The sequence below is a fragment of the Anabas testudineus genome, chromosome 18 (assembly GCF_900324465.2).
Source record: "Anabas testudineus chromosome 18, fAnaTes1.2, whole genome shotgun sequence".
In the NCBI taxonomy this organism is placed as follows: Eukaryota; Metazoa; Chordata; class Actinopteri; order Anabantiformes; family Anabantidae; genus Anabas; species Anabas testudineus.
In genome coordinates, this window is record NC_046627.1 from 17,690,887 (window position 1) to 17,717,152 (window position 26,266).

Genomic DNA, 26,266 nt, shown 5'->3' on the forward strand with positions numbered 1-26,266 from the left:
AGAAAGAACAAAAAAACCCAAACATTTAATTAGAAAATCATTAGAGTACAGTTATCGTAACAAACTCTCCGTCGTGTTTACAGGAAGGCATGAAACTAACAGTGCCCTTTGTAAATAACAGACTCTCAAAGGTATTTGATAGATAAAGGTTAAATAAATAAATCAGTTCAGCGGCCTTAGATGGTCTGAGCTTCCAGGGCAGTGGTTAGGTCTTAGAGAGGCGGACTATTCTGATTAGCGAACATGTAAATGAAAAATCAACACAACAAACAACATATTTTTACCAAAATAATCTCACCATGAGGTCAGAGGCTGCTCCGGAGCTATCACACGAGCTTTGTCAGCAGCTGGGAATCAGTCTCAACTTTGAAGCCACCAAGTCAATAAAATACAGAATCCTACACTCCACACTTCAATTAAAATAAGAAAAAAGGTTTACATCTCACAAAAGAAGCACTTATTTCAATGGCACTCAAGATTTGTTGCTTGTTTCGTAACTCTCTTTTGTAAGTTGCTTTGGATAAAAGTGTCAAACAAATGTAAAAATGCACAGAAAACTGGGGCATTTGTGCAAACCCCTGCTGAAGAAGACCATGGGGACATGATTAAAAAATCCAAATCAGCTGCTAATTTGACCTCATGTGCTCATTTTTTGTCCAATGCACTTCAAAAGAAAACGTGGATTTTTCCCCTTAATGTTAAAGTAATATGAAAAAAAAAGCTGACTCACAGAATACACACATAACAACTGGAAAGTACACTGACCTACAAACATGTTTGATGAGATAACCAGTGGTTATTGTAGAGCATTTCTTTAAAGAAACACACAGATGGACCGCTGCCACAGGCACCGGAGGCGCCGCCTTTTGTGCTCTTATTTTGAAGGAGGCGTGCAGGCTGTCCGGTGTGTCTGCAGCTCTTTCTCTCTGACTTCACTCGCCGTGTCTCTCTCCTCTAGTGAAGCCATGCACTGGGGTGAAGCCGCATAAAAGCGTTTCCATAATGCGGGCGTGAAGGGCTCCTCGTAGTAAACGGAGGAGGATCCAGGAGGAGGACAGCGGAGGGTTACCGGCTTTACACCGAGCCTCCATTCTCAGGCACCGGGGAGAATAAAATGTCGAACCGAAAGCACCGGGACAACCAGGAGATCTGCGCCCGCAAGGTTCGGGAGCTGGCCCAGTCTGGAGTAAACAAACACTGCTTCGAGTGCAACCAGCCCGGGGTGACTTACACCGACATCACGGTGGGCAGCTTCGTCTGCACGTCGTGCTCCGGAATGCTGTGAGTGCTCCGGGGGTGGGGGTGGGGGTTTGTTTACTGCACATTCAGCATCAAGACAAACAGGTAGTGAGTAAAAGTACCAGGCCTGCGATTGCACCATGCACCACCCAGATTTAGAGAGTGTTATTTTGGATTTTCAGCATGAACCGGGGTGGGGGGGGGGTGTTTGGTGCGGTGGGTGCAACAGCCGCGGGTTGTGTGCACACATTAATTTACGCAGTGTCTGTCTCTCTCTCCTCTCATGCGTGTCTTCCAACAGCTTCATAAACGACAGACCGCTAGTTGGTCATTTTCCAGCTCTGAGTTACGTTTCATTTCGTCATGGTGCAGGTTTGACAGCTACCCCCCCCCCCCCCCCTCTATCCCTCTCTCCATCCCTCTCTCTCTCTCTCTCTCTCTCTCTCTCTCTCTCTCTCTCTAGGCTCCTTTCCAATGTGGGCGTGTGTGTGTTTATATGTGAACTGTCCCCGTTTGTTCTGCATGTTCAGTCTGGTCCTCAGGAAGGCGGTTTCAGCACTTTAGTGAGCGCTATTGCGCAATCCTGCACATGCACAGCAGTGTTCCACTTTGTGTCCCCAGCATGGAGGAAATAAATAAATAAATACAAAAATGTTCTGGTTACTCAAAACGTGTTCAACCATCACAAGGGGTGTGTGTGTGTGTGTGTGTGTGTGTGTGTGTGTGTGTGGCACCTTCTTCCACAACAAATCTGCCTTTACACACTCAGTCACATCAGTTAAGCGTTTCCTCTCCCACCCGCTGTGTCCCCGTGTCTTGTCTCGGAGACCAGGAATGGCCTCACGTCGTCTTGTTTTTGCCTCGTTCTAGTCCAAAATCCTCTCTCCATCTCTCCTCTGTGTCCCAGGAGAGGCCTCAACCCTCCACACAGAGTCAAGTCTATCTCCATGACAACCTTCTCCCAACAGGAAGTGGAATTCCTTCAAAACCATGGCAACGAGGTGAGTGATGCTACCCGGGTCTCCAGGTGTCTTCACCTGTAGTTAACTTTCTGTGTGGTAAAATGGGTTTCGCTGTATTTTCATTTTTGCGTTACTGACATGTGGGGTCATTTGGTCTCAAAGCAGTTGATTATTTTATTTTGTTTTTGTCCAAGTTCATTTTGTCCATTTTAAAACTCACTCTCTGGTTCTGGTATGGAATATGAAACGTCTCTTGTTGCAACCAGTCGATCCAGTCTTTGTGGTCGAGGTTTCTTTTGGGAAGAATGCGACTTCTCAGCTCACACGGTGCCAACACACAAAAGGACCAGCACTGACTGAGTGTCCCACCCAAACCACAATCTATTTCCTTCCTCTCTACGTATCTGTGTTTATGTGTGTGGAGGACAGAGGTTCCCAAACATTGTTAAACCAGGGCACCAGTTTGTAGAGGTTTTTCAGCAGCAAATGTCCCTCATGGTACAGATCTTTGAAAAAACGCAAAGGTTTGGTCCATAAAATAAAAAAATTTCCAATACACAGACTAAAGCACTAAGATATTTAGTTTACTATCACAAAAGATGAATATAAACTACAAAAATCCAGCATCTTAAATCATTTTGATAGTTATCGGTCATTTCCTGTGGGTGAAGTTATGATATTATTAAAATAAAATGTAAAAAATCTCATAACACCCACTTTGGGAACCACTGGTGTAGGCAGCACTCACAGCTGAGCTTATATCACACAGATAAAAGGTGAGGCGTTTCAGGCTATCGAGATGAGTGCTGACCATTTTTATCAGCCACGATGTGTGTGTGTGTGTGTGTGTGTCAACTATAAGGTGAAGAGAGGCAGAGGTGTGTACGCAGCTTTCTCTGCCTCATCGTCCTCTCAAGAATAATGCAGCCACTTACCATTCCTAGGCAGGACTACTTGCCGAACTCTTGCATCAGAGATTAATCACAGATGAGAAAATCTGTTTGCGTTTGCGAAAGACTCTCTCAGATAAAAATGTCAAACAAAAGCAGTGTTTGTGGTTTGATTTTCTCCTCCAGCCATTAGACTAAGACCCCGTCTGATGCTGCATGATGTTTATTGAGTGTTTCCCTGCAAAATGTGTGTTTAGGTTGGGAGGAGGACTTGGCTTTGTGTGTTTGACCCAAAGACAGACGGCTGCTCAGATATGAAGGACTCTCAGAAATTCAAAGAGTTCCTCCAGGACAAATATGAGAAGAAGAAATGGTGAGTTGCAATGCAACATTTGCATGTAACCATGCATGAGAGGTGAACAAGACTGCTTCATTATTATATTTAATTATATGTGAATCTGTGGATATATATTTTAAAATGTATTATTTGGAGATTAAAAAGCGAGAAATGCCCTTCACAGGTTCCAATGATATAAGATGATTTTTGTTGTTCCAACACGTGTTCCTTATTTTTACATTTTATCCATTATTTAACCACACATAAATCCTAAAATTGACATAATTAGCGTGCTAAACTACCAAATGTATAGCTAGCATATTAACATGGTCAGTGTGGCTAGTTAGCAAATGTTAGCATGCTAACATTAAATAGCAACATGTTAGTGGTGTTATCGTTGCATCACAAAGTTCTTTACTATTCGAGCACTTTGTGCTTAATTGGAGATTAACAAGTGAGAAAAGTGACAGTGCTGCTTTCAGTGCGTGGACGAAACATTTCTAAATAATTGTGCTTTTCTTTGAGGCCTGTTAGTGACATAAACTTTGTTTCCCGTCTTTTGCAGGCATTTTTCCAAAAGTAAGAATCGTAGGGATGTGGAAGGTCCTTGGAGCCCAGGGGTCCAGGCCATGCCTCCCTCCCATGGTCCCTTAGCGAGCCAGGCCTCCTCGCATAACCTTCCCCCTAACGGCAGAGCCACAAGGCCGATGGTAATACTTTAATGTGTCCTAATTGTACATGTAATGGATTGAGAGTGATGGAGAGCGGACATGAGAGTGTAAGTGAGATGATGAGGATTGAAGAGAGAAAGTGGGTGGGAGTGGTAGAAAAAGAACAAGTGAAAGAAGAAAGAAAAGGAGAATAGAAAGTGAAGAAATGGCCTGAATTCACTTCCACATTGCTGCAGAGAGACAGAGACTGATAGGTTGGACAGTAAGAGGGCCAGGCAGCCTTGACATCAAAGCAGCTGCTTATGAATAATTGAGAGAGCATGAAAGAGACTCACTTCTTCAGCCTTTGTGTCTCTCTTTCTACCGTCCATCTGCTTTTTCCTGCCTCTTGTCCTCTAGTCTCAGTCCCAGCTGCCGTCATGGGATCGAGTTCCTGCGATCTCACCAGCTGACATGCGGACGGACGTGTTCACCGCTCGCCCATCGCGCTCCCAAAGCTTCAGAGACCCCCCTCTTAAAGGTCAGAGTTTGTTCTTTATTGGAGGAATAGATATCTTTGGACTAAGTCTGATTGATTCTTTCACTTCCAATACAGATCCCACCCTGTGCGGCATAGAAAGACAGCGGCCAGGCTCTCTGTCGTCAGCGCTCGGAGCTCAGAGTCACGGCCCGTCTTTCCCTGCTCTCCCACGGCCCTCAGGTGTGTTGAGTCGAGTGAAATATAGAGATATAACGTGTACATTTAACTGTAAACTACAGTTTCCAGATGTTGTACAACAGTATGAAGCCTTTTGTTGACAGATGCTTTCAAAGATTTACACCTTGAGTAGGAGGAGTGGGTTTGGCAGTAGTGCCCCAGACAGGGCAGTGGAGCCGAAAAGCACTGAGACCAACACATTGTTAGTGTTGATCTTGTCATGGGATGTGTTGACAGTGACAGAAATGCAGAATAATGGCAGCTTGAACCAGTTTTTATCTGTTCTTGATATATCTCTGATATTTGCCACTACTCGTTAGAAATGGACCTAAATTCTAGTAGATGAGCTGTGTCTCATCCACATGAGTAATGAACAGACTAAACTAAGAGCCACAGCTATTGCACCTTGATGTGATTTAAGGAAGGAAGAAAGGATGCAGCCATATGGATTGGGTTGTAAAAATAGATAATATGCCCTTTTTTATTCTGTTCTGTGGGCCTCTAGCTAGAAAATCTGGCAGTGTGTAGTTTCAATGTGTCGTGCAGATTGTTGAATATTTTCACTCATTCTCACCGAGGATGCTGTCCACTCGTTACAGTTAGCTCTGAAGGACAAAGAGTGAGAACAGCGTAAGCTGTTGTCACAATTTCTCATCTTCAGAGTGTTAGTTACCATGTCGTGCAGAGTTTAAAATGGATCCATGTCATAATCTTAGCATACTGGGTTGTATTTAATGCATAGTAAAATTCTACAGGCTGCTCAGCTGGTCACAGGCGACAGCAGGGACGATGTTAGTGACACTTTCAACTCTCTTTATCCTTCTTTCTTTTCTGTCTGTCTGCCTTGTCTCATTCTCCTCCTCAACCTTGTAGCCAGTAGCTCTTTCAAAAACCACTTCACCTTAGGTAAGACGCAAACCTCATTTGAGCTTTTGATGCATTTGAGTGTGTGTTGAATGGCTGAAATCAATAAGCTCTTCTATGCTTATCCATTTTTAATAGAGGGCCAATCTCTGGGCCATGCTGCTGCCGACCAGGCCTAACATGCATACGTATTCAGCTTTATTGTAGAGCAGTTTGACAAAAGACACAGGGCTCTATATTCATTTGGACATCCGAGTCATGGCTGGCCAGTGTGACATGCTGCAATTGGGGTCGATATTTTTCTTCATCAGTCAGGTTCCCCCACTTCAAAGCGCAGATCTGAAGAACTGAGAGGGTCAAGGAGAGACACACACACACTGTTCCCTCAGAGGAAAAAGAACAAGTTTAAAGCAATGCTATATTTGGCTGCTGCTGCTGCCCCCGTCTGCAGAGGGACGCTGATATTTCGCACCACGTTGGCGTTGAAGCACTTGAAAACTATGTAGGGCGCAGCTGTAATCCCACAATACACATTCATATCCCAAACAAGTATTCAGGTATGTTCATAAAGATAAGCCACATCTTTAAACTCTCCTAGAGCGAATTATCATAGCCCAGAAACATGCAGCTTAACTTTTGCATGCTATATATCTTCAGATAATCTGTCTAATCTAATCTAGTCACGTCTAGTCTGGTCTGTGTCTGATTCCTCAGCCTACACAGGAAGACAAGCTCGTACTCCTCAGTGCTAACGTTGCATTAGCATGCTTTGTGGCGAACGTTCATGTGGAAAGCTTGCTACCTGGAAAGATATCAGTCGTACTGGAATTTCCTGCCATTGTTACATCTAACAATTGCATTTCTTTGTTTTCTGCTGTGAAAAATGTGCAAGAACATGCCAGCTTGCTTCTCTGCCTTTTAAATGTTTTGTTAACTGTGGTGAAAGTACAGTAGATGCTGCTTGATATCGTCTGTCAAGCTAATGCAGCGCTTATCAAGCCTCATAGCATGAAAATGTTAATGTAGCATGAGATAATTTGTTTTGAGTAGCATATGAGCTTTTTTATGTGGTCTGACTAGATGCTTATAATTCTTGTTATATTAAGTGTGTCCATATGAATGATTCATTTCTGTCCATGAGTCGATTTGAATCTAACATGCTGAATATGTTCCTTCAGTTGTAAAAAAAAAAAATTGACCTCTAGGTCCTTTTAGTAGCTGCTCTGGAGCTTTTGATCATATCACATGATGAATAAATAATCTTAGAGTGAGATTGTTTTGTCAGCTGCTGTTTGCAAAGTCAGGAGTGAACTGAAAACCTCTGGTCTCTCTGTGACAAGTGTGTTTCAAGATGTGAAGATATGATCTTTAATGGGCTCAAAGTTTTCAATTTTTAGCTTTGGACACAGCAGCTGATGGGGAAAAAAAAATCTTAGTAATATTGTAATATTGTTAGTTTTTCTGTAGATGATCTGGGACTTTCAATCATATTTCATGGTCCTCTTTGCTAGTGCTGGGGAAATAAAAGTGAATTGTATGAGAACTGGGTAAACTTTAATTAAGCATGTGTGATTATTAAAAGCTATAGAAAAGCTACTAAATGGTAGTTGTGTTTTTATCCATCTATTCGATTGCTATATATAAATTTAAGTATCAATGAATTTCTTTCCAGCTTTTAAACTCACGTCTGCATTTGCACATGTAGAATTCCTAAGAAAACAATTGCTTAGTTGAAAACTACACACTCTCAACTGTAGTTGAGTTCTGGTTTTATCTTTCCGTCCTTTAAAGGTACCATATAAATACTATTATAGGGTCTGTTAGGTTTTATCTTCTCCCTTTGCTCCGAGTCTCAGTCTTGTTTTCTTGCTCGTAGGTCGTACAGTATCGACCTCAGGGACCACAGGGCCTTTCAGGGCTTTTCCCAAGTCTCTCAGTGTGGACTTTGGAGGTCTGAACCATCCCCAGCCGCAGACGCTGCCTCAGTCTCTGTCCCAGCAGCAGCAGCAGCCTGCCAGTGTCGGCCAGACCACGCAAAAGGTCAGCAGCTCCAGCGCCCAGGACAGGTATGCTGCTGTGTCCCAGCTGGACAGCGTCTTCTCTGACACATCTTCTGCCACAGGTGGGAAAAGTACGTTTGATGTGCATGTTAAGTTGTTCGTTATATTTGTAAAATTACCTGTGTGAAATTCAGGTAGCAGAGGTAGAAGTGGTTAAAGTGGTGGAAGGTAAAAGCAGCTTGACTCGTTTAGAGGTTTTATGCAACATTATAATATAAATAATAATTTAGTGATGTTTTAATGGAAAGTAGCAGCATTCACAGGTGTTTCTACTGGTTCTCTTTCTGTTTTCAACCTCTGTGGCAACCACCTGATGGTCACTAATTAATGTAGTCACTAGTGGATCAGTAACACCCGTTCATACCAGGACAGTTTTATGAATCAAGCATGCAGCAACCTTGTTCCACTTGCAGTTGCCCCTGCCTGACTGCAACATGTCCTCAGAGACAGTGAAAGTGATCACTGTCTGTCTGTGGAGCTGTTTCTAAATAAAACTATATTTTTAATGGAGAAACAGCTGACCCAGCATAGCAGCGTGAGCAATGGCACAATCAAACTCTGTGGCACAGAAGAATAAGCCGAGTCAGGCTTATAGTAGAAACACACATACCACTTGTTACCAGCATACATTCATTGATTTTTACTCCTATGTCACCTCTTTGCTCTATTGTTACACACTTATTTCACCAGTGTGTTGAAGATGGCTGCAGAGGCAGAGAGTATGTGTGTGTGTGTGTGTGTGTGTGTGTGTTTGATACAGATTGTCACGGCCAGCTCAACAAGGTTGCATAACATCTTTACTCCAAATGCCAAGGCTTTTAGCAGCTGAATTATACTCATTGTGTTTACTCCAGATCATGCCCAGTCTGATTCAAAGGACCTTGTTGTTACGTTTTAAAATCAGCAGTAGTTGTCTAATAAACCAAGGAGGACGTTTTAATGTCTAGGTTTCATATGTGAGGAGCCGTTGAGCTATCTGCAAGAAGCTTTGTTGTTTTCCACCTTCATCACAGCCTCTGCTGCCTGGCCGAGTAAGAAGGTTATTGGTTTTCTGCCCCGGCTCACTTCTATTCACATCAAGCTGAGCACAGAGAAGATGTTTTATTCACGCTGTGTGTTATGCTGTTGTTCTCTGATGACTTCAGGTCAACTCTGTGAACTCTTTGTGGGATTTGTACCTGCATTTTGACATAATCGTGGCACTTGATCTGTTAAATTAGCTCTCCTCTGAACCCTGAGGTCATGCTGTGGTCTAAAATGTGTGAAATGCTTGTCTGCAGCTCCACCTGGTGGTCCTCCTCAGTACAGCACCATCTTCGGCAGCAGGCTCTCGTCCAGCTCTACTCCTGCAAGGTGAAGGGAAAAAAAATTAAAAATCAAATCCCGTCAAATCATCTTTTGTGCAACCTGACACACATTTTAAGATTTCCTGTGTGAACAGCCCTTTAAAGGTCATTTTCTGATTGATTCTGTTTCTCTCCAGTTCCCCTGGCGTCGACACAGTCTCCAGCTCTCAAACTTTTGCAAGTAGGTGTCAAGCACGAACTGTATTGACTCTTCCTTCTAACTTGTGTTTACATTCAGCTCCTTCATCTTTAAAAGGGTTCTCTAATTAGGATGCATCTCAGAGGAGTGCTGGTTTGAATAGTCAGGAATGTACCCTGTTAACCCCACACTGAGAATTATCTCCCTGTCTCTTCTGTCGTTGTGTGTCTCAGATTTCCCCAACCCATTCAGCTCCAGCTCCAGCTCTGCCTCCCAGCAGCCCATTGCCCTCTCCCCCAGTAACCCCTTCAGCAATGCCTCAGGAGGTGAGACTCATGTTCTGCTGGTTCCTTCCGTCTCCAGTAGCTTCATGTTATTTTCATTTATGATCTGAATAATAACGACTAGAGGAGTTGGAATAGACCTTTAGGAAATATGATGGTGAAAATGACGACTTTACTGCAATAACTTATGATCGTGTGTGTGTGTGTATATGAGATAAGATGTCCAGATTCTATTAATAGGACGTTTTGTTTTCTTATCTGCCATCTGGAGGTTAAAGGAAAAGTCTGTAAAGTCTTTTTAGTCTGTAACAGCACAGCTCACGTATGTGTCAGCCCTACATGTAAAGAGTATAATTTAGAGTTGATTTCCCACAGAGAAACAACCAGAGTAATGAAAAATGTTCCATACTGTGCGACAGATGTCAACTTGATAAACAGCAAAATGTGGGCGCACATAAACGATGATTGTCGGAGGGGCTCCTGAGCCCATGCAGTGATTTCTGAAGACAGCCATTCAGTACAGGCCTTAATACAGAGATTTCTCCAAATTCTCTGACACGTTGTCAAGCAAATAGAGGTTTTAAAAAAAAAAATCCTTACAGTCTTACAGTTTTTTATTTACATTTTACGCCACATCCTTTTTTTTTAAAATGGGGTTGTACTTGCTGTTGGGAGTATTAGTTGGACAACAGACACTGTCACATCTCATGTGTTTAATCAGCCTAGATCTGAAAATATTCCCTCATTTCCAGTTTATTTCATTTCAGTTGATATGCAAACAGAAACACAATAAATAAAACGCACATGTATAGTGGTAATATTAACATTTGTGGCATTTGTACTTCATTATATGAACCAAATGTTCCCATTAATAAACCTCTGAGTCTTCAGCTCTTCTTTAAATGGTCAACTGTGTTACACTCGTCCAAAAAAAAAGTCACCACCTGGATTTAACTAAGCAAATATGTAAGTCCCTCCCATTGGATAATTACTGCATGGATGATTATTTTTCAGCCGGCAACAAGTTATTTCGCCCAAACTGATGCTTGGAAAAGATGTTAATCTGTTTCAGAAAGGTCATGGCCACCACAGAGTCCAGACCTTAACCCCACTGAGAATCTTTAGGATGCGCTGTCTGTCATCTGATTTGTGTCTCATCCCACACCTTTTCTCCAGGTGACTCCAGCGCGTTTGTCACTTCGCCCACCTCTGTTTTCCCTCCGTCCGCCTCCTTCCCAGCACCCACCACTCAGAATGCGTTTCCTCACGAGTCAGCCAGCAACCAGGAAGCCAATGGTAAGCATTTAAAAGACATCACATCAGAGAAGGATTGTGGTTTCCAGCCCACCAGTGGTTTTAATGTTGTGGCTGGTGAAGTTGAACATAAAATCGGAGGTAGAAATAAATAATATAAATAAAAATAATGAGCAAATTCTGTCACATTAGGCCTGTGTGTGACATCTACTGTGTGCACTGGCTGCAGATCAAACACTTAGAAGCTGTGAGCTGCAACAACACACAGCATCACAAATACCAGTTCACACACACACACAGTCCAGAGCTGCTGCCGCTGCTGTGGTTTCTGTTTTCACGGCTGCCTTCACACCACTCAACTCATGTTTTTCCGTCATATTGTGTTTGCTTGTTGCAGGTTTTGCCTCCTTTCCTGCGTCTGAATCTCAGCCTAAAGTCGCACGGCCGATGTCGGTGAACCCGTTTACTGTGAGTACCCCCTTCTCAGCCTCACAGACAAGCGGCACCGAGTGCACTTCAGGAGGATAAAAGGAGGCTAATTGGCATTTTCTGCAAGCTCCCTTTTTCTGCAAACTACAGTGAGCATAGGAAAGTCCTCTGTGCTCCTACTCACCCTGCCTCTCTTCTCTTTCAGGGGAATGTTTACCCCAGTCGAGGGACATCGAGGAATCCTTTCATCTGACCCCCGCCCCTCCCTTCTCCTTTCTTCACCCACCCATGCATCTCTGGGAACCATGGAGAAGTGAACTTGAGGAGTTGCTGCCATTTCAATGCCTCTAGAGTATTTTCACCCTCAGAGGGAGGCGTCCCCTCTCTCCCGTCTTTCTCCTCTCTGCCCTTTCTGTGTTTACGTGTTTGTGGAGGAAAAAAAAAAAAAGATTGTGAATGGATGTAATTACGAAATATACGTATGTGTGAGAGGGTTGGCCTGCTGTCTTTGTACCACATGACGTATGTCAAAAAGGTGTTTGTGTGCCAGTAGACGCCACCTCAGGGCTCTGTGGGAGTCACGAGTAACTGACACCTCTACGAGTTTTTGCAGAAACACACACACACATATATAGATATATACATATTACACACACACACACACACACACACACACACACACACACACACGTATCACTGCTGCTGCTACTTTGCTTTCATCTCCTGCATAAAAAGTGCAAAAACGTACCAGCCCGCCGGTAAATACGTCCGAGTTTTCTTATGCTTTAAAACGTTTGAGTCTCTCAGTTGTCCAAAGGTAAAAGCCTGTCGAGACGGCGACCCTGCGTCACCAGTCTCCGCAGACGGTTACAACCTCCTTTACAGCCTCCTGATGCACGGGCGTTGAAAGATAAGTCGGGCTTTTCTCTGTTGGGAGCTCGTGGAATGTGTTGGTGTTCGTCTCTTGTTTTTCTTTTTTCTTTTTTTTCTGACAGGTTTCATGTTTTCCCACTCAGGCTGCATGCGCTTAGAGGGCTAAAAGGAGATGCTACTGAATGTAAAAGCAATTTCAGAATTACTTACATATACGTGTGTATAAGAACTTCATCGCTTCATGTACTGGACCAAAATGTTTTCTCGGTTCTTTTATCATAATTTTATTCTTTTTCTTTTCTTTTTTTTTTTTGGTTGACATGAAGGCAAAAGTTTATTTCTCTTATTTTTGGCAAAAAAAAAAGAGACATTCATGTAACAAAGTCTTTGTAATGACAAGTATTCATGTTCATAAAATCAGTTTGTTGCTTCTTAACACAGCTTGTTGTGTGTTTTTATTTATGCAAAGATCAGTGACATAAACATCAATTCAACGTACACCATCCGACTAAGTGGCAATGTTTTGAAGGCTGTGATGATTTCTTCAAGCAGCAGGGGGCAGGTTGTATCCAGTTTTCTCTAACCTCATGCACAAGGTTACTTCTGTACGCATGTTGCATAACAACATACATACTGCATAAGCATACAGTACAAAGATAGAAACCCTTTAGCGCTATCAGGACGACTATTATTAGACCCATAAGGTAAAAGGTTTACTGTGATTTTCAATTCAGAGTCAATTCACAGCCTGAAATATGCATATTAATAATTTGAATCAGATGTTTAATTCAGTGTATTGTTTTTTTACAGTCATGCACTAGCATTTTCAGTGGTAGAAATAATACTTCTGTGAATACTTCAAGTACATCAGATTAATCTGCTGTTTACCAGACCTTTGCAGAAATCACTAATGGCACCAATATCACTGTGTTCCCCTGTTTGAGTTCACTGTGACCTTTGATATTTAATATTTTTATGCAACATCAGTGTTACAGTATTCATGATTTAATGGAATAAATAGTCGCACTGCAGAATTTGCTGCTGAGTATTTTCACAATGCTGTTTGAGTACATTTACATCTTTAGACGCGACAGAAAGGGATTTTTACAAAAATAGAACAGGATGGACTGAATCTCCTCACACGCTGCCTTCACTTGCCGTGGGAAATATTGGTTATTGAGTGAACGTCAGATAAAAATGTAATAAATGGGAAAATTAATGTTACAGCCATGAAGATAATGAAAAGAAACATTTAAAATAAAACTGGAAAAGAACATTATGTACTGCAATACCTGACAATACTACTAATTGTAGTAACAAGGAAACAAGGACCTGTAACAGAGCCAAACAATTTCCCTCTGGGATTAATAAAGTTTTTTAAATCTTGAAAACTACTAATAACTACACACGATCATTGGACTGAATGCTGGTGGAATAGAAAACAGAAGCAGATAAAAGATGCTGCAGTTTGGTACTGAAGTAATTACTGGTAATAGTCAGAGCTAGTCTGGCTTTCACTTTGTTAAATTACCAGCATAAAATTTATTAGACATAACTTGGAAGACCTGGAGACAGTTTGTTCACTAAATTAAAACACTATTTTTAGGGATTTTGTTTTTAATAAATAAAATAAATACTTCCTATGATATTAACTTTACTTCTCACATATTGCATTAATCCCATGTGCATGCATCCATGCAACTGCACATATTATACAATATTTTAAGTGTATGTATATATGCATGTATTTCTGGATTGCTCATCTCTGGTATTCAAATGACAAATAACACCTTGCTATGTTAAAATAATATTTGATGATATGCACTGGTTATTATCATGCACTCTGAGTGTACAGATTTATTTCATTTTATTCACCTGTTTTCTTGTTTTATTTCATTTTTAATGCAAAAACATGATAGAAAAAAAATGTCCATTAGCAGCAAAGTAACACTGGAATGCACGTTAAAAAAAAAAAAAAAAAATGCTGTGTCGTCGGAGCTCGGGCGGAGTCAGTGAACGCACCATGTCCCGGAGTACTAGTACGCTGAGTGACAGTCCTGCTCCACGGTAGCTGCTCCGCTTCTCTCCACACTTCACAAACACGACCAGCACCGAGCTCGGCGGGGGTGTGGGGGCAGTCGGACGCACGGACGGACGCGCGGACAGGGAGCCGGCGTGCAGCAGCAGCGGGGCTGTGCAGCCTGTGATGTGCAGTAAATGGGATTAACCCGCTCGGACAGCGCTGGGAGACTCTGTCAGCAGCAGCAGCAGCAGCAGCAGCAGTAGTAGTAGTAGTAGTGGAGACAGAGCAGAGCAGAGCAGGGGGAGCTCCGCGCCGAGCCGAGCCGAGCCGAGCCGCGACGCATGTGCTCGTCCGTGAGCGCCTGGAAAACTTGCGCTGGTTCGTCCGCAGGAGAGAAAAACAACATCAAAGCAGGAGGAAACTACCGACAGCTGCAGCCGTCAACAACCCCCGCCTCAGGTTTGACCTCCGGGACTCGCAGCAGCCACAACACGAACCGACCTCCGCCTCCAACTCTCACATGCCCGCGTCGATGTGGGAGAGAGGGAGCGCAGCGGAGCCGGGGGAGGTTTGAGTCCACTCGCTAAACTTGCACCAACACTACGAGGGGAAACTACAAGAAGTTGCGTTTTTGCTCGGCTGCGCTTGAAGGAGACGCATCCAGAGGGAGGGAGGGAGGGGGGGGGGAGAGATCATGGAGGGCCAAGCGGGCGAGCAGCACAGCTACGAGGACGTGCGGAAGAGCGGCTACCTCCGCAAGCAGAAGTCCATGCACCGGCGCTACTTCGTGCTGCGCGCCGCCTCGGAGCGCGGCCCGGCTCGGCTGGAGTACTACGAGAGCGAGAAGAAGTTCCGCGGCAAGGCCCCCGTCCCGAAGAAAGCGGTGGCGCTGGAGACCTGCTTCAACATCAACAAGCGGGCCGACTCCAAGAACAAGCACATGATCGTGCTCTACACCCGGGCCGAGAGCTTCGCCATCGCCGCGGAGAACGACGCGGACCAGGAGGAGTGGTACCAGGCCATGGTGGACCTGCAGTGCAAAAGTAAGCAAAAGTCGGGCGCACACACGCACACACACATGCACGTTCTCATCCATGCATGCATGCATGCACGCACCAAACGGTGTGCGGGGCTCTGCGAGAGAGAGACAGAGAGAGGGGAAACGTGGCAGTGCCTTCTGCAGGAGCGCGCTGCAGATCGGGACATGTCTTATTCTGGATAATGTGGAGGGAGTATTTTAAAACCCATCACGGCGTGCCAAGTAAAGTTTACATAATGAATGCATGCGGTGTAGGTCGACTCCCACTGCAGGGCGGTGTTCACTTTTCCACTTTTCAATCAGGTTAGCGTTGTTTACAGAGGACCTCATGGCGGAGTGTGTGTGTGTAAACATGCGCCTTTATCCTCCCCACCAGCCCCTTATCAAGCTGGTGTCAGGCTGGATATTTGTTCGCAGCTGTCCCGCTAGACGTTTTGGGTTTCTTCTCTTCTCTTCCTCCTGTGGGGCCTCTCTTTTCTCCCCCCAAGTCAAGTGCTCAAACACACCCTGTCCTGCTTGTTTACTTTGTCTGCCTTTCTGCTGACTCTGCAATATTACATCAGGCATTGATCTGTGAAGAGGAGAAGAGAAGAAATCCCCGAAACCACTGGGAGAAGAAGCGCCTCACTGCTCAGTCATGATTCATTCATTAAACATTGATAGACCAGGAATGAGTAAGCAGCTTAGTTTGCTCCATCAAGCCTCTCATGCTGTGGATTTGTCTTAATGTTGCTTCATTGTGCACATGTCCTCAACTACCCCCTAAAAAAAAAAGAAAAAGAAATCACCCATGTGGATTTTTCTCAAATGGTGTCTATCAGGCTGCGTAAACACAGCTGTCAGTGAGCACAGCAACTTCAAATCACCTGTTCAGCCTGCACCCCCCCCCCTCTTTACTGCCCAGAGTCCAGACAGGCCACAAGGGACACATGACGCAATCTTGGCAAACGAACACCGGAGTTCAAGGTGCTTCTTACACATGACCCGTTACATAAAGCAGCTGATTAGTGATGGGGAAATACAACACCTGAGGAGAGAAAACAAGGCCAGCCTGTGCTGATGCGGACATGTTTGATATCCCAGTTCACAATCACCCGCCGTAGTAGCCTACAGGTGCAGGACGGGGCTTTAGTGTAGCCCTGTAGCTCCAGCTGTTGCTTTCTGTGTGTTTGCATGTGCACCAGCCCACTCTCTACAGGTATGTGACAAGTATCTGTGAGACGGGAAAGTGAACAGACAGATGTTGGAGCGGAGGCGTGTGAGAAACTGACTTTGAAACTATTTCCATGCAGACTTTGACTTATTCGCTTATTATATTTGCAAATATTCATCTCGTCTCATCTGTTTTCCAGCCGTGTCCGCCGTCCCCATCACCGCTGTGCTGTCTCTGTCATGAGCCCTTTTTTTTCAAGTTGCAGGTCCGGTGTGCAGCTCTGCTCTGCGCTGCGCCGACGTCTTCTCATCTCTCCCGTCCTTTGTGCTGCTTCGAGTGTTGGGTTTCTCCTGTAAATCTCCCTCACTGACAGCAACAAAGAGCTGCGGCTGGCTGCTGTGTAAACTCGCAGGCTGGCAGGCATTTTTTCTTGCGGTACGCGCTGCAGCTCGTGCACAGTTTCAGCTCGAAAAGTCGAGGAAGAGGGAGGCAGGTGTAGAGTCTGCATGTGCGGGAAAATAGCTGTAACACACACGTACACCCGTGTTGAACACCGTCAGGATTCCTGCCTGTAATACCCCTCCTCTGGTATGTGCAGCTCACACACACACAGTGTGAAGTCTTTGGTGTTGACGTCTGTACGTCCTGCTCGCCTTTCCTGCATCATCTACTCACACTGCCACTACAGTAAACTATATGTCCCACTCGTGCCGGTGTGGAGGCAGACGGATTTACATGCTGCAAAGTTACAGCATGGAGACAAGAGATGCTACAGTCTGTCTCTCATAGTTTCCAACAGGAACCCCCCCTCCATTTAAAACCTGTGTATCTGCTCATGTCACTTCTGCGCAGCAATGGTGAGCATACATTGAGAAGTGTAAGCCCAATAGATGAATGTGTGTGTTTCCTGTGGTGCAGACCCCTTTATATTCTATTACCAGCCTGGGAAACTCACCTAAAGCAGCCCAGGAACCATCCACTATCCCACAGCCGCCCCTCGAGCCAGCAGCGATTAGCCTACACAAACACGAGCCAGCTGCCGTGCAGGGGCGATATTAGGATCTCGGTTATTTATTCAGCCGAGTCCAGTAAGACACTTTAGGGCATACAGTGTCAGGCTCGAGGGCAGCTATTTCCTCAACTATTAAGAGTCAGTCGAGTGTGTAAAGTCTTACCCTCTGTGAATCAGGGGGAGGTGCGGCCCACAATAGTCGTTTGCCAGGAAAACTCCCACAGCCTGGGCACCACCTCAGGAATTGTTGCTGACCTCAATAAAACAATAAGGCAGTTAAGTAAAACTTTCGAGCCAGTGGCACTAAACAAGAAAGAGAGACACCATTGACAAACACACCCACACAAGTTTGTGCTGGTTCGACGTATTGCAGCAGCGAAATATAAAGACAGGAATGAGATAAAGTCTGTTGAAACGCTGATTTATAACTGTATCAAAGGTCTATTAAACTGTGAAAAAAAGTTATTTTTCAAGGACAAACTCAAAATATTGTCTGGATTAAACGTCTTAAAGGTGAGGAATTCCAGGCATTATCTGTTCTTTATCAGGGTAAATGGCAGATTAATCAAACCCCGCAGCTTCACAGTGTCACTTTTCATCTTGTGATGAACATTTTCACATGTTAACTGAGTTGTTATAAAAGTAATCAACAGGATATTATAGTAATTATACTTCTTTAATTCACCTACTCAAGCCTTAAAATGTGAACTTTACTGTCAGGTTGTTAAGAGTTTTGAGTTAACTAAGAAAATGAGCTTTTTTAACTATTTAGATAATACATTTTGTAATTTCAGTCATTGATTTAAGCAAATGTACAAAACATGAATTGATGATTTATTGATAATCTGCTGCTTTTTTAAAATATATGATAACAACTAAATATATTTTGTTGGTTTGACAAAACTTGGAAATTATACAAGACATCCCTTGTTGTTTTCTGACATTTTTTGAATAAATATCTCTGCACTGTAAGAATAAATATATTATTATAAATTAGTTAAACATTTATGTGTTTTGAAATGGTAAAACTCAATAATATACAGCAAGAATATCACGAAAATGAAATCATCCATCACTGGTACAGTCATCACAGTCATATATGTGTAATAACGAAGTACATGAATTATTGTTAGTATCGCTCACTTCCTGTAAACTTCACAAAATGACAAACCTTTAAAAAGACACGAGGGCGCAGTTTTGACAACTATGAACATGCAGATAGTGAAATGCACAGTAAAAAAGAGGCTGTGTCAGGTCACCAGCCAAGTTTAATTATCTTAGCCAGGCTAATGTACTTGTAGGCTGATTTTAGTCTTTTAAGTCTCTGGATTTTGCAAAGCTTGGAACTATACTTCAGACTGGAGGTTCAAGTCAGGACGAGGACAAAGCAGCATTCATGTTACTTTATCACAATACATTTAAAATTGAATGTCTCCACATTGGTGATATAAACATACACTATCAGATTTGTTGAATCACATGGGGCTTTATTCCTTTAACCTACTTCCAGTACATCACAACAACACTCTCGCCTCCACTAACGCTCTCTCGCTACACTGACTGACTGCTCCTCTTTGGAGTTTGCAGCCATCCAGCCGGGACTCAGACTCAAGACGAAGGTACAGTGAGCTCATTTGATCAAAGCTCATTTATTGCGTCACACTGCCGTAGTTTTAGCTGTAGGTATTAGCAGCAAAACACCAACTCTTTGCCAACAACAACAGATTAACATAGCCGTGTCTGTGCAGTGTCTGACCAGCGCAGCTTCTCCCTGCAACTCGGCTAAAAGTAGATTCAAATACTGCCAAGTAGTACTTAGATGTGTTGAGAAGAGCCTGTATCTATTAATGAGGTTATCTGGACTATGGTGTTGTTGTGTAATTAATTCCATTACATATAAACATTATAAAGAATATGAAGTTATGTCACACTGTGTTGCATGTTGCATGGGGACGAGGGTGCCGACTTGTTTGTTACTTCCTCTGGGTACCTGTGCCTGCAACAGTAATAACCATCGGTTCCCTGTATATCTTTTGTTTGGTTTGGCTAAATAAGTTTAAAACATTCAAATCTGACAAAGAAGAAAAGAGAAGAAGGAAAAAGAAAAGAGACCTTACCTGGAAAAATCTAATTGCTGTACCAGCAAAGGTATTTTGACAAACTAATAACACTGTTCCACATGACTTGGCATCCAACGTCTGGATTACAGACCTCCACTGTTGTGTTACCCAGTTATTGTAAATGATCTTGTTTTTGGACACTTGGCTTCAGTTTAAAAGTTATAAAAGAAGCTGCAAGAGTATAGCCAAACTCGTAAAGGTAGGACAACACTCCTGTTTTGGACCCAATTAATAAACCAAACAAATACAGAGGTTAACATCCAGCGAGGTGACTGTTTTATTAAATCACTTAAAGCACTTTCCTGTTTTTTATATTTTTGGAAGCTCCCAAACATGATATTTGAAGCACGGAGGAGCAACATCTGTTTCCAAATATAATGGCCTTTCATGCTAATTCGCAGTGCGAACACTTTTTCCTGCGCTATAAATCTGTTTTCTGTTAAGTCTGTGGATTATCGTGATGTTAAATTCGACACTTTAAGGACCACAAAACAAATGCAGTCGAAGGCAGCGCGTCAGTTTGAGCTGCCGCCAATGTTTCTCATCAAATCACATGAAATGTTTTGTGGGGGGGGGGGGGCGACTTTGTGTGTTTTTGAATGAACCGTCCTTTATGGTGTGCATCCGTGCAAAACAAACTGCTGTGTGTACAATACAAGCTGGTACAGTACTGGAGTGTTTGTTTGGCTGCTCTGGCCAGTGAGATCCAGATCTCACCAGTGGCTCGCCAAGCGGGCAGATTAAACATTAAGCCGTGCTTAAGCACTGCTCATCTCCCTAATTAGGCAGTAATTATTGTCTCGAGGGTCAGCCGCTGGTGGCACAGTTAAGCCTGTGCGCTAATGAAGTCGGAAAAGGAAAGAACTCCGAGTTGGATGCTGTCATTACAGGGCGATTGAATATGTCCGTGTTTTCTGTTTGGAGCTCACGTTGTGCTGCATTCCAGTCTCAATCCAGGCGTAAGGGCGTCTCACCTGCCACAGGATGTTTCCTCGGCATAAATAGTTTGTGCACGTTAACACCCTTTAATTAAATTTAATGTTGCAAGCTGGCCAGCTCTGGTTTGTTACGATGCAGCAGCTCCTGGCATCACAGTTACAGTAAAACACAGTGGGCACAAGTGAGAAGGGGCTTTGAGTCCTCTCCATTTCTACCTCTGTACATCTGGGCCGGCTCATAGCGGAAGCAACCCATCAATTAAGTGCTCAGATTTGATCAACAGCAAAGTAAGGCCAGAGGCAACGTGATCCATTTAGTCAATGAGTGCCCATATGTTGACCACGGTGGAGCTGTGGGGCTTTAAATGCATAGTAACCTTTTATAGTGGGCTGTATCGATCGCTGTTGGTTGATACTGGCCCATTACCGATGTCATAGCGGAGGTCAGGAAGTTCACGAGCTGGGTTTTATCAGTCCTACGGTGAATGCATTAGAAACCTGGAGAGAAATTAGTGGAAAACCTTCCTCATTAACTGGTGTGCTGTTCCTCTGAGAGATGCTTGCAACATAATGCATTGATTGGATGTACTGTACACAGATCAGCCTGGACAAGACAAGGCTGGCCTTTTTCAGTCTTTGCAGGTTTGTGCCTTAAACAAACAAACAAAAACTGAACAAACAGCATATTAAATGCATACTCTATAAAAACATATTGCTGTAGGGAGTTCAGAAAAACCAGGAGCTGTGCAGTGACATTAGGTGAGAGTGGAATACAGTATTTGGATGTTCAATATCTTGTGTCATAGGAATATGCACTGGGTATTGCAGAGTTTTCCTGTTTCCTTTCAACATCCACACAGAACTTCACATAAAAAAGTGGAGAACTGAAGCCAGTATATTAAAAGGTTTCTATAAAAAGAAGCAAATATACTGTACGTAATGTGAAATTTTGTAAAATATATGTTAAAACCTTCTTAAAAACCTGTCTGACTTTATATTACTGAGACAATATGTTTACTAATTCTGTGCCAACTTAATTAGCAATGTCCAAGATGGCTGCCAGTTCATTGAGGGCGTCTGACTTGCTTTTTTGAGATCCTCAGCTTACTTCTGCAGAGCTTTTTTTTTTTTTTTTGCACGTCTTGTCAAGGGACAGCAAACCTTGGATGCGTCACTGATAATTTCATGTGCTTTTGTGTGTGTGTGTTTGTGTGTGTGTGTGTGTGTGTGTGCACTCTTCTGGCTAACACAATCCACATGTGAAATTAAGGCAAATGCTTGTGTAGGGGAAGCATTGTGTCCCTGAGTGTGGGCCCAGATAGGGGGGATCACAGATGGTAGATGTGGACGAAGAGATAGGAAGTGGAGGAGTTGAAAAAGAGGAAAATGGGTACACATGTCAGCCAGAGATTAGACAAACTGTTTTCGCTGCTGGGTGGCTCACTCTCCTTCTCTCCGATACATGTGAGGACAAAATGTACACAGCTGTCTCCTATCTGTCCACGCTGCTATACTGGTACGGCAGTGGGGGTGGTATAGAGGCACGGTAGCAGAGAGATAGGGGGAAGAAAATGGGGTTTAGCCTTCAGAAGTTTCTGTGCAGTGTTTTGCGGTATTATGGCGCAGTACAGCGTGCTAGGGCAATGAGGTCAGAAACTTGAAACAGAACATAGGGAGAGCCAGCCGGTTCAATGCCAGAGTAGTTTTCCATGATTTACATAGTGCATAGTGCATTAGCTAACTAAGAAGAGGGATTTTAATGGGAAGTTTCCACAAATTTCTCCCACTGTTCAATCGAGTTTCGCCCTCAAATCTTTTATTTGTGTTTAAAGTCTGTTATTTTTCATACGTTATTCTTAACACAGAACCTGACAATGCAAGACGAAGACTATATTGTTGTGCACCTTAAAGACAAACGCTTAATAACCACCTAACTACATTTTAAAGCTTAATCCAATAGAAATCAACCAATACTTCACTAACAATATCCCCTCGCCACGTTCTAGCTGTGGGTGAGCTAATTCAATTAACAGGCCCTCAAGACCCACATGGAAGACCTACTTCCTTAGGATTTGTGTGATAACCATAACAATAATAAACCTGTCAGTCAGGGAGGAGCTGTCAATTTCCCAGCAGGCATCTGGCAGCCCTGAGGGTAAATATCGTACCCCTTTGCCCTTCTTAATACACACATTATAGCGTAAAGACGACAGACACCATGAGAAACACTCGTGCGCCACTAACCCAACTTGCATTTAAAATTTGAGAAAATTGGGAAAGATTATGGCCTCATTATGTACAGTCTGTGATCTCGAGGGAGGCAGCTTGTGCACAGAGGATAAATTGCCCTGAATAGGCAGCAGTGTTGCCCGTGTAGGTTGCCATTCTCCAGCCACATGTTGAGACTTAAACATGTGTGGTCATGCCAGAAATGTGGTAAATTGCAGGCACGTGGACGAGCCAGTGTAAGGTTGCTAAAAACAAATTTTAAATGCATTCAGTCACCTTGTATGAAATCTTTGACCCAATATTCATGCTCTCTCAAGGTTGTATCAAGGTTGGCATCACCCCTATTCAACCAGCAAACTTAACACAGATGCTTCATTACCTCCAGGTGCATTTTGCTTTCATGTGCACCTCCTGCTAAGGGCCACTTTGTGTGCGTGTTTTTCTGAGGGTTCATTATGTTGTATAGGGGTGGCACTGCGTTGCACAGACGCTCACTGGCTGATAACTTCTTTATGTGGAGTGATAAAAAAACAGTAGTGCTTACTCAACAGCCGTGGCCGCTGTGATGCAATTCGCTGTGCTATGGAGGAAAGCCAGGGGCAAGCTTTAAAGTCTACCCCAGGGCCAACCCCATCTTTATGTAACTATGAATAAAGGTTTGTGATGTTTGGGATAAATCAGTCTGCATCCTTGTAGAATTCTTGTGAAACCTCTCAAAGGTTTTCTGAGAGATGTTGATAAGACTGGGCGTGCAGAGTGGCCATGAGATCAAGGTTGTTTGTGTATGTAAGTGCTGTCGATGGCACAGCTAAAGGCTGCCTTGTACTCACAACAAACAACACACTTGCGTTCTCCTCAAGACGCTTTAAATGGCCTTCTGAAACGATAAAGAGTCTCTTCGTGGAAAATGTGGCGCCGCAATCCAAGTTAATTATGAGGAGAATTAGGCTAAAAAGTTTCATTTTAGAATAAATAAACCTAGTAGTATTTTATTTTTTAATCCAAGCAATCCAAAATAAAGGCTTTCCTTAATGACTCTTTCATATCTCTTTGCAATCTCCCGCAGTCCCTCATTCTTTTGCCCCACTGAAAAATCCCCAAACCACCCCTTCCTGTTGTAAATCTAAATGAAGGAGGCAAACAGCTTCTTGCACACAGCTCCTCACACACACAGAGGAAAAGCAATACATGAAACAGCCATGCATGGACTTGACTGAGTCATCTAATGTAGGGGGAGTGTCTCCACACACATACACACACACATACAGCCACTAAGCCACAGCCTCCATGGCCTTCAACAAAACATCTATTCTAGGCTGTGAATGATCCCCCAATTTTAGGGAAGGAAACTGGAAGAGGACATAGCGAGACACGTTTTGCAATCACAGTTAAACATGTTTTGCGAAGAGGATCTGTGGAAATGTTTGACATAACATAAGCTCAGTTAATATGGCGTCCACTCTGCATGCTTGGGCTTCTTGCCCACATGTGGTTGTCATTGTCGGGCATGGGAAAGAATGAACAAACACATGCAGACATACAAGTATATATTTGTAATTCTGCAGTGAGGGTCTATTGTGATTAGTCTGATTGGGCCAAAAGTGTTGCTTAATGTAGAATACCACACAGGCTTTTGGAAAATAGCATCTTTCACTCAGATGCTTAAATATATAAAAAATCACTTGTCATGTCAATATTTCAATATGCCAGATGATGTAGGTTAATAAAGCAGGTGCTCAAGGTCATGATTGTTGGCAAATGTTAAAAGGTGGGCACTTATATAGCGCTTTTCTACCTTATTGGTACTCAAATCTGTCCAGAACCACCAGGGACGACTCAGGGTTCTGTGTCTTGTCCAAGGACAAGGGTTCAACTTTGACATAGATAGGATGAGCTGGGAATCAAACCACCAACCCCATTATTGGTGGACAACTGCTCTTCCTCCTGGATCGCAGACGCCCCTTTAGTATTGCACAAAAGAACATCCTGTTCTCATGAAGGGAGCAGGTGAACCTCTTCATGGAGGTTTGTTTCTTCAGTCTTGTCATGAAGTTGATTGAGTTTGTGTTGTACACTGGTACTCGTCATGCTCAGACATATCCAACCTGGCAGTTAGAGAAGATGAAGAAATGTGGTACATGGCAGGGAAAGGGGTCATGTTTAAGGAACATTTTAGGGTGGTTCCTCAAAGAAGAATAAGAATCCACCCTAAAACATGAGTCACAACAGGGTATTTCTATAATCCTGGGCTTTTTAGTCAACAGATGTGAGGTCCCTTGTGACTGTAAGTAAAGGAGCTTAGAGGTAAATCTGTGATAAGTTCAGAGGCAGTTACAGTTGCTGCTGACAATGAACGGCACAGCATGATAGAATTAAGTAATTTTCTGGGGTAATTTCCTGCTTCAGATCTGTGAACAATATGATGACTTAAAACACCGAACAAGCAGCCAAATATTGTTAGGCACTTAAGTAAGTCCCCTGCCTTTGTTTTGCCCCAGGTAGCTCAGGATCAAATCTCACAAAGCACTTTCTCCCCTGTGTTTCTTCGCCCCAGTAGTTCCTTACTGTTTGAATGCAAAACACTTAACACAAAGGGTGATAGACTGCCTGTACTCCTGCTAAAAGACACAAAATTTATTAGTTTAAAAAAACAGTTTCTTGTCAGTAGACCAGATCCAGAAAATGGCTCTTGAGGAGATTAATGAACGCTTGCTTTAGGTTTTTGACCATCTGCTGGCATTGTTTACCTTGGCTTTGGAGAGAACAAATTTCTTACTTTCATAGTGATCATTCTTGTGCAGTGTTTCAACTGTCATCGTTTCTGTTTTTACAGTGGTATGTGTTTTTGTGTACATTCGGTGAAAGAGTGAGCTGGTCTCACAAGCTCCTGCATGCTTTGTTTGAATTCAGATCTGGTTTAAAAATCACTGAAAAGCTCATTATGAGCACAGCTTGCATAATAAAGGCACCTTCACCCTCCGTTAATAAGTAAATAGTGGTAGTTTCACCTGTGTACCCTAGGCTCACAGATGCATGAAAGGTATGTCAGTCCTTTGTTGCAGCAGTTGTACTTGCCACTAGTCTATTTCTATTCTTTTTCTTCTATCCAACATTTTAATCTCTATCTCTTTTTGGCCCTACAGGTAAGAACCCCACTGACAGCGGTGCAGCGGGGGACTATGGGGTGCCTAATCCAGGTCCTGCATTCAAAGAGGTATGGCAGGTGAAGGTGTGGCCCAAAGGCCTGGGTCAGGCCAAGAACTTGGTGGGAATCTACCGCCTTTGCCTGACTGACAAGACAGTCAACTTTGTCAAGCTCAACTCTGATGCCGCTGCCGTGGTGCTGCAGCTTATGAATGTCCGGCGCTGCGGCCATTCAGAAAATTTCTTCTTTGTTGAGGTGGGACGCTCTGCTGTGACAGGCCCAGGCGAGTTTTGGATGCAGGTGAGCTTGTAATCTGTAATCCACTTATGTTGACAGTTTTACCCTCAAATTCCACATTTTGGTAAAGAGCCTATAATCAACTGAATGAAAGAAACTGCAGTTACTTACTATTACAGTTTAGCTCAGGTAGATACATTTTTCTTAAGAGAAAGTCATGAATGGAATAAAATAGAAAAAATCCGGTATTTCAGCTGTCCTCATGCAAATACATGAAACAAATTTAATTGCAACAAAAATGTTTTTTTTTTCCAGAAATCACCAG

At 43.3% G+C, this 26,266-nt stretch overlaps 2 protein-coding genes across 4 annotated transcripts in view; both read left to right on the forward strand.

Annotated features, from left to right (window-relative positions):
• The first annotated feature begins 941 nt into the window (after positions 1-941).
• agfg2 (ArfGAP with FG repeats 2) lies at positions 942-12,481 on the forward strand. Of its 3 annotated transcripts, none has more exons than XM_026352400.1 (14): positions 942-1,281; positions 2,147-2,240; positions 3,349-3,464; positions 3,994-4,138; positions 4,499-4,619; positions 4,695-4,799; positions 5,670-5,702; positions 7,537-7,791; positions 9,001-9,073; positions 9,204-9,247; positions 9,439-9,531; positions 10,666-10,785; positions 11,141-11,211; positions 11,378-12,481. In XM_026352400.1, exons 1-14 carry the CDS (start codon positions 1,115-1,117, stop codon positions 11,423-11,425), a joined length of 1,485 nt encoding a protein of 494 aa, XP_026208185.1. In that variant the 5' UTR covers positions 942-1,114; the 3' UTR covers positions 11,426-12,481. The 3 variants fall into 3 exon arrangements, with proteins under 3 accessions (XP_026208185.1, XP_026208187.1, XP_026208186.1); XM_026352401.1 differs by having other exon boundaries at positions 943-1,281; positions 7,537-7,782; XM_026352402.1 differs by lacking the exon at positions 5,670-5,702.
• Positions 12,482-13,997: 1,516 nt separating this feature from the next.
• si:ch73-335l21.1 (insulin receptor substrate 1-B) overlaps positions 13,998-26,266 on the forward strand; it is a 40,680-nt gene continuing 28,411 nt past the window's right edge. The window contains 2 exon segments of the mRNA XM_026352395.1: positions 13,998-15,111; positions 25,703-26,004. Coding sequence (XP_026208180.1) covers positions 14,763-15,111; positions 25,703-26,004 — 651 coding nt within the window. The 5' untranslated portion in view covers positions 13,998-14,762.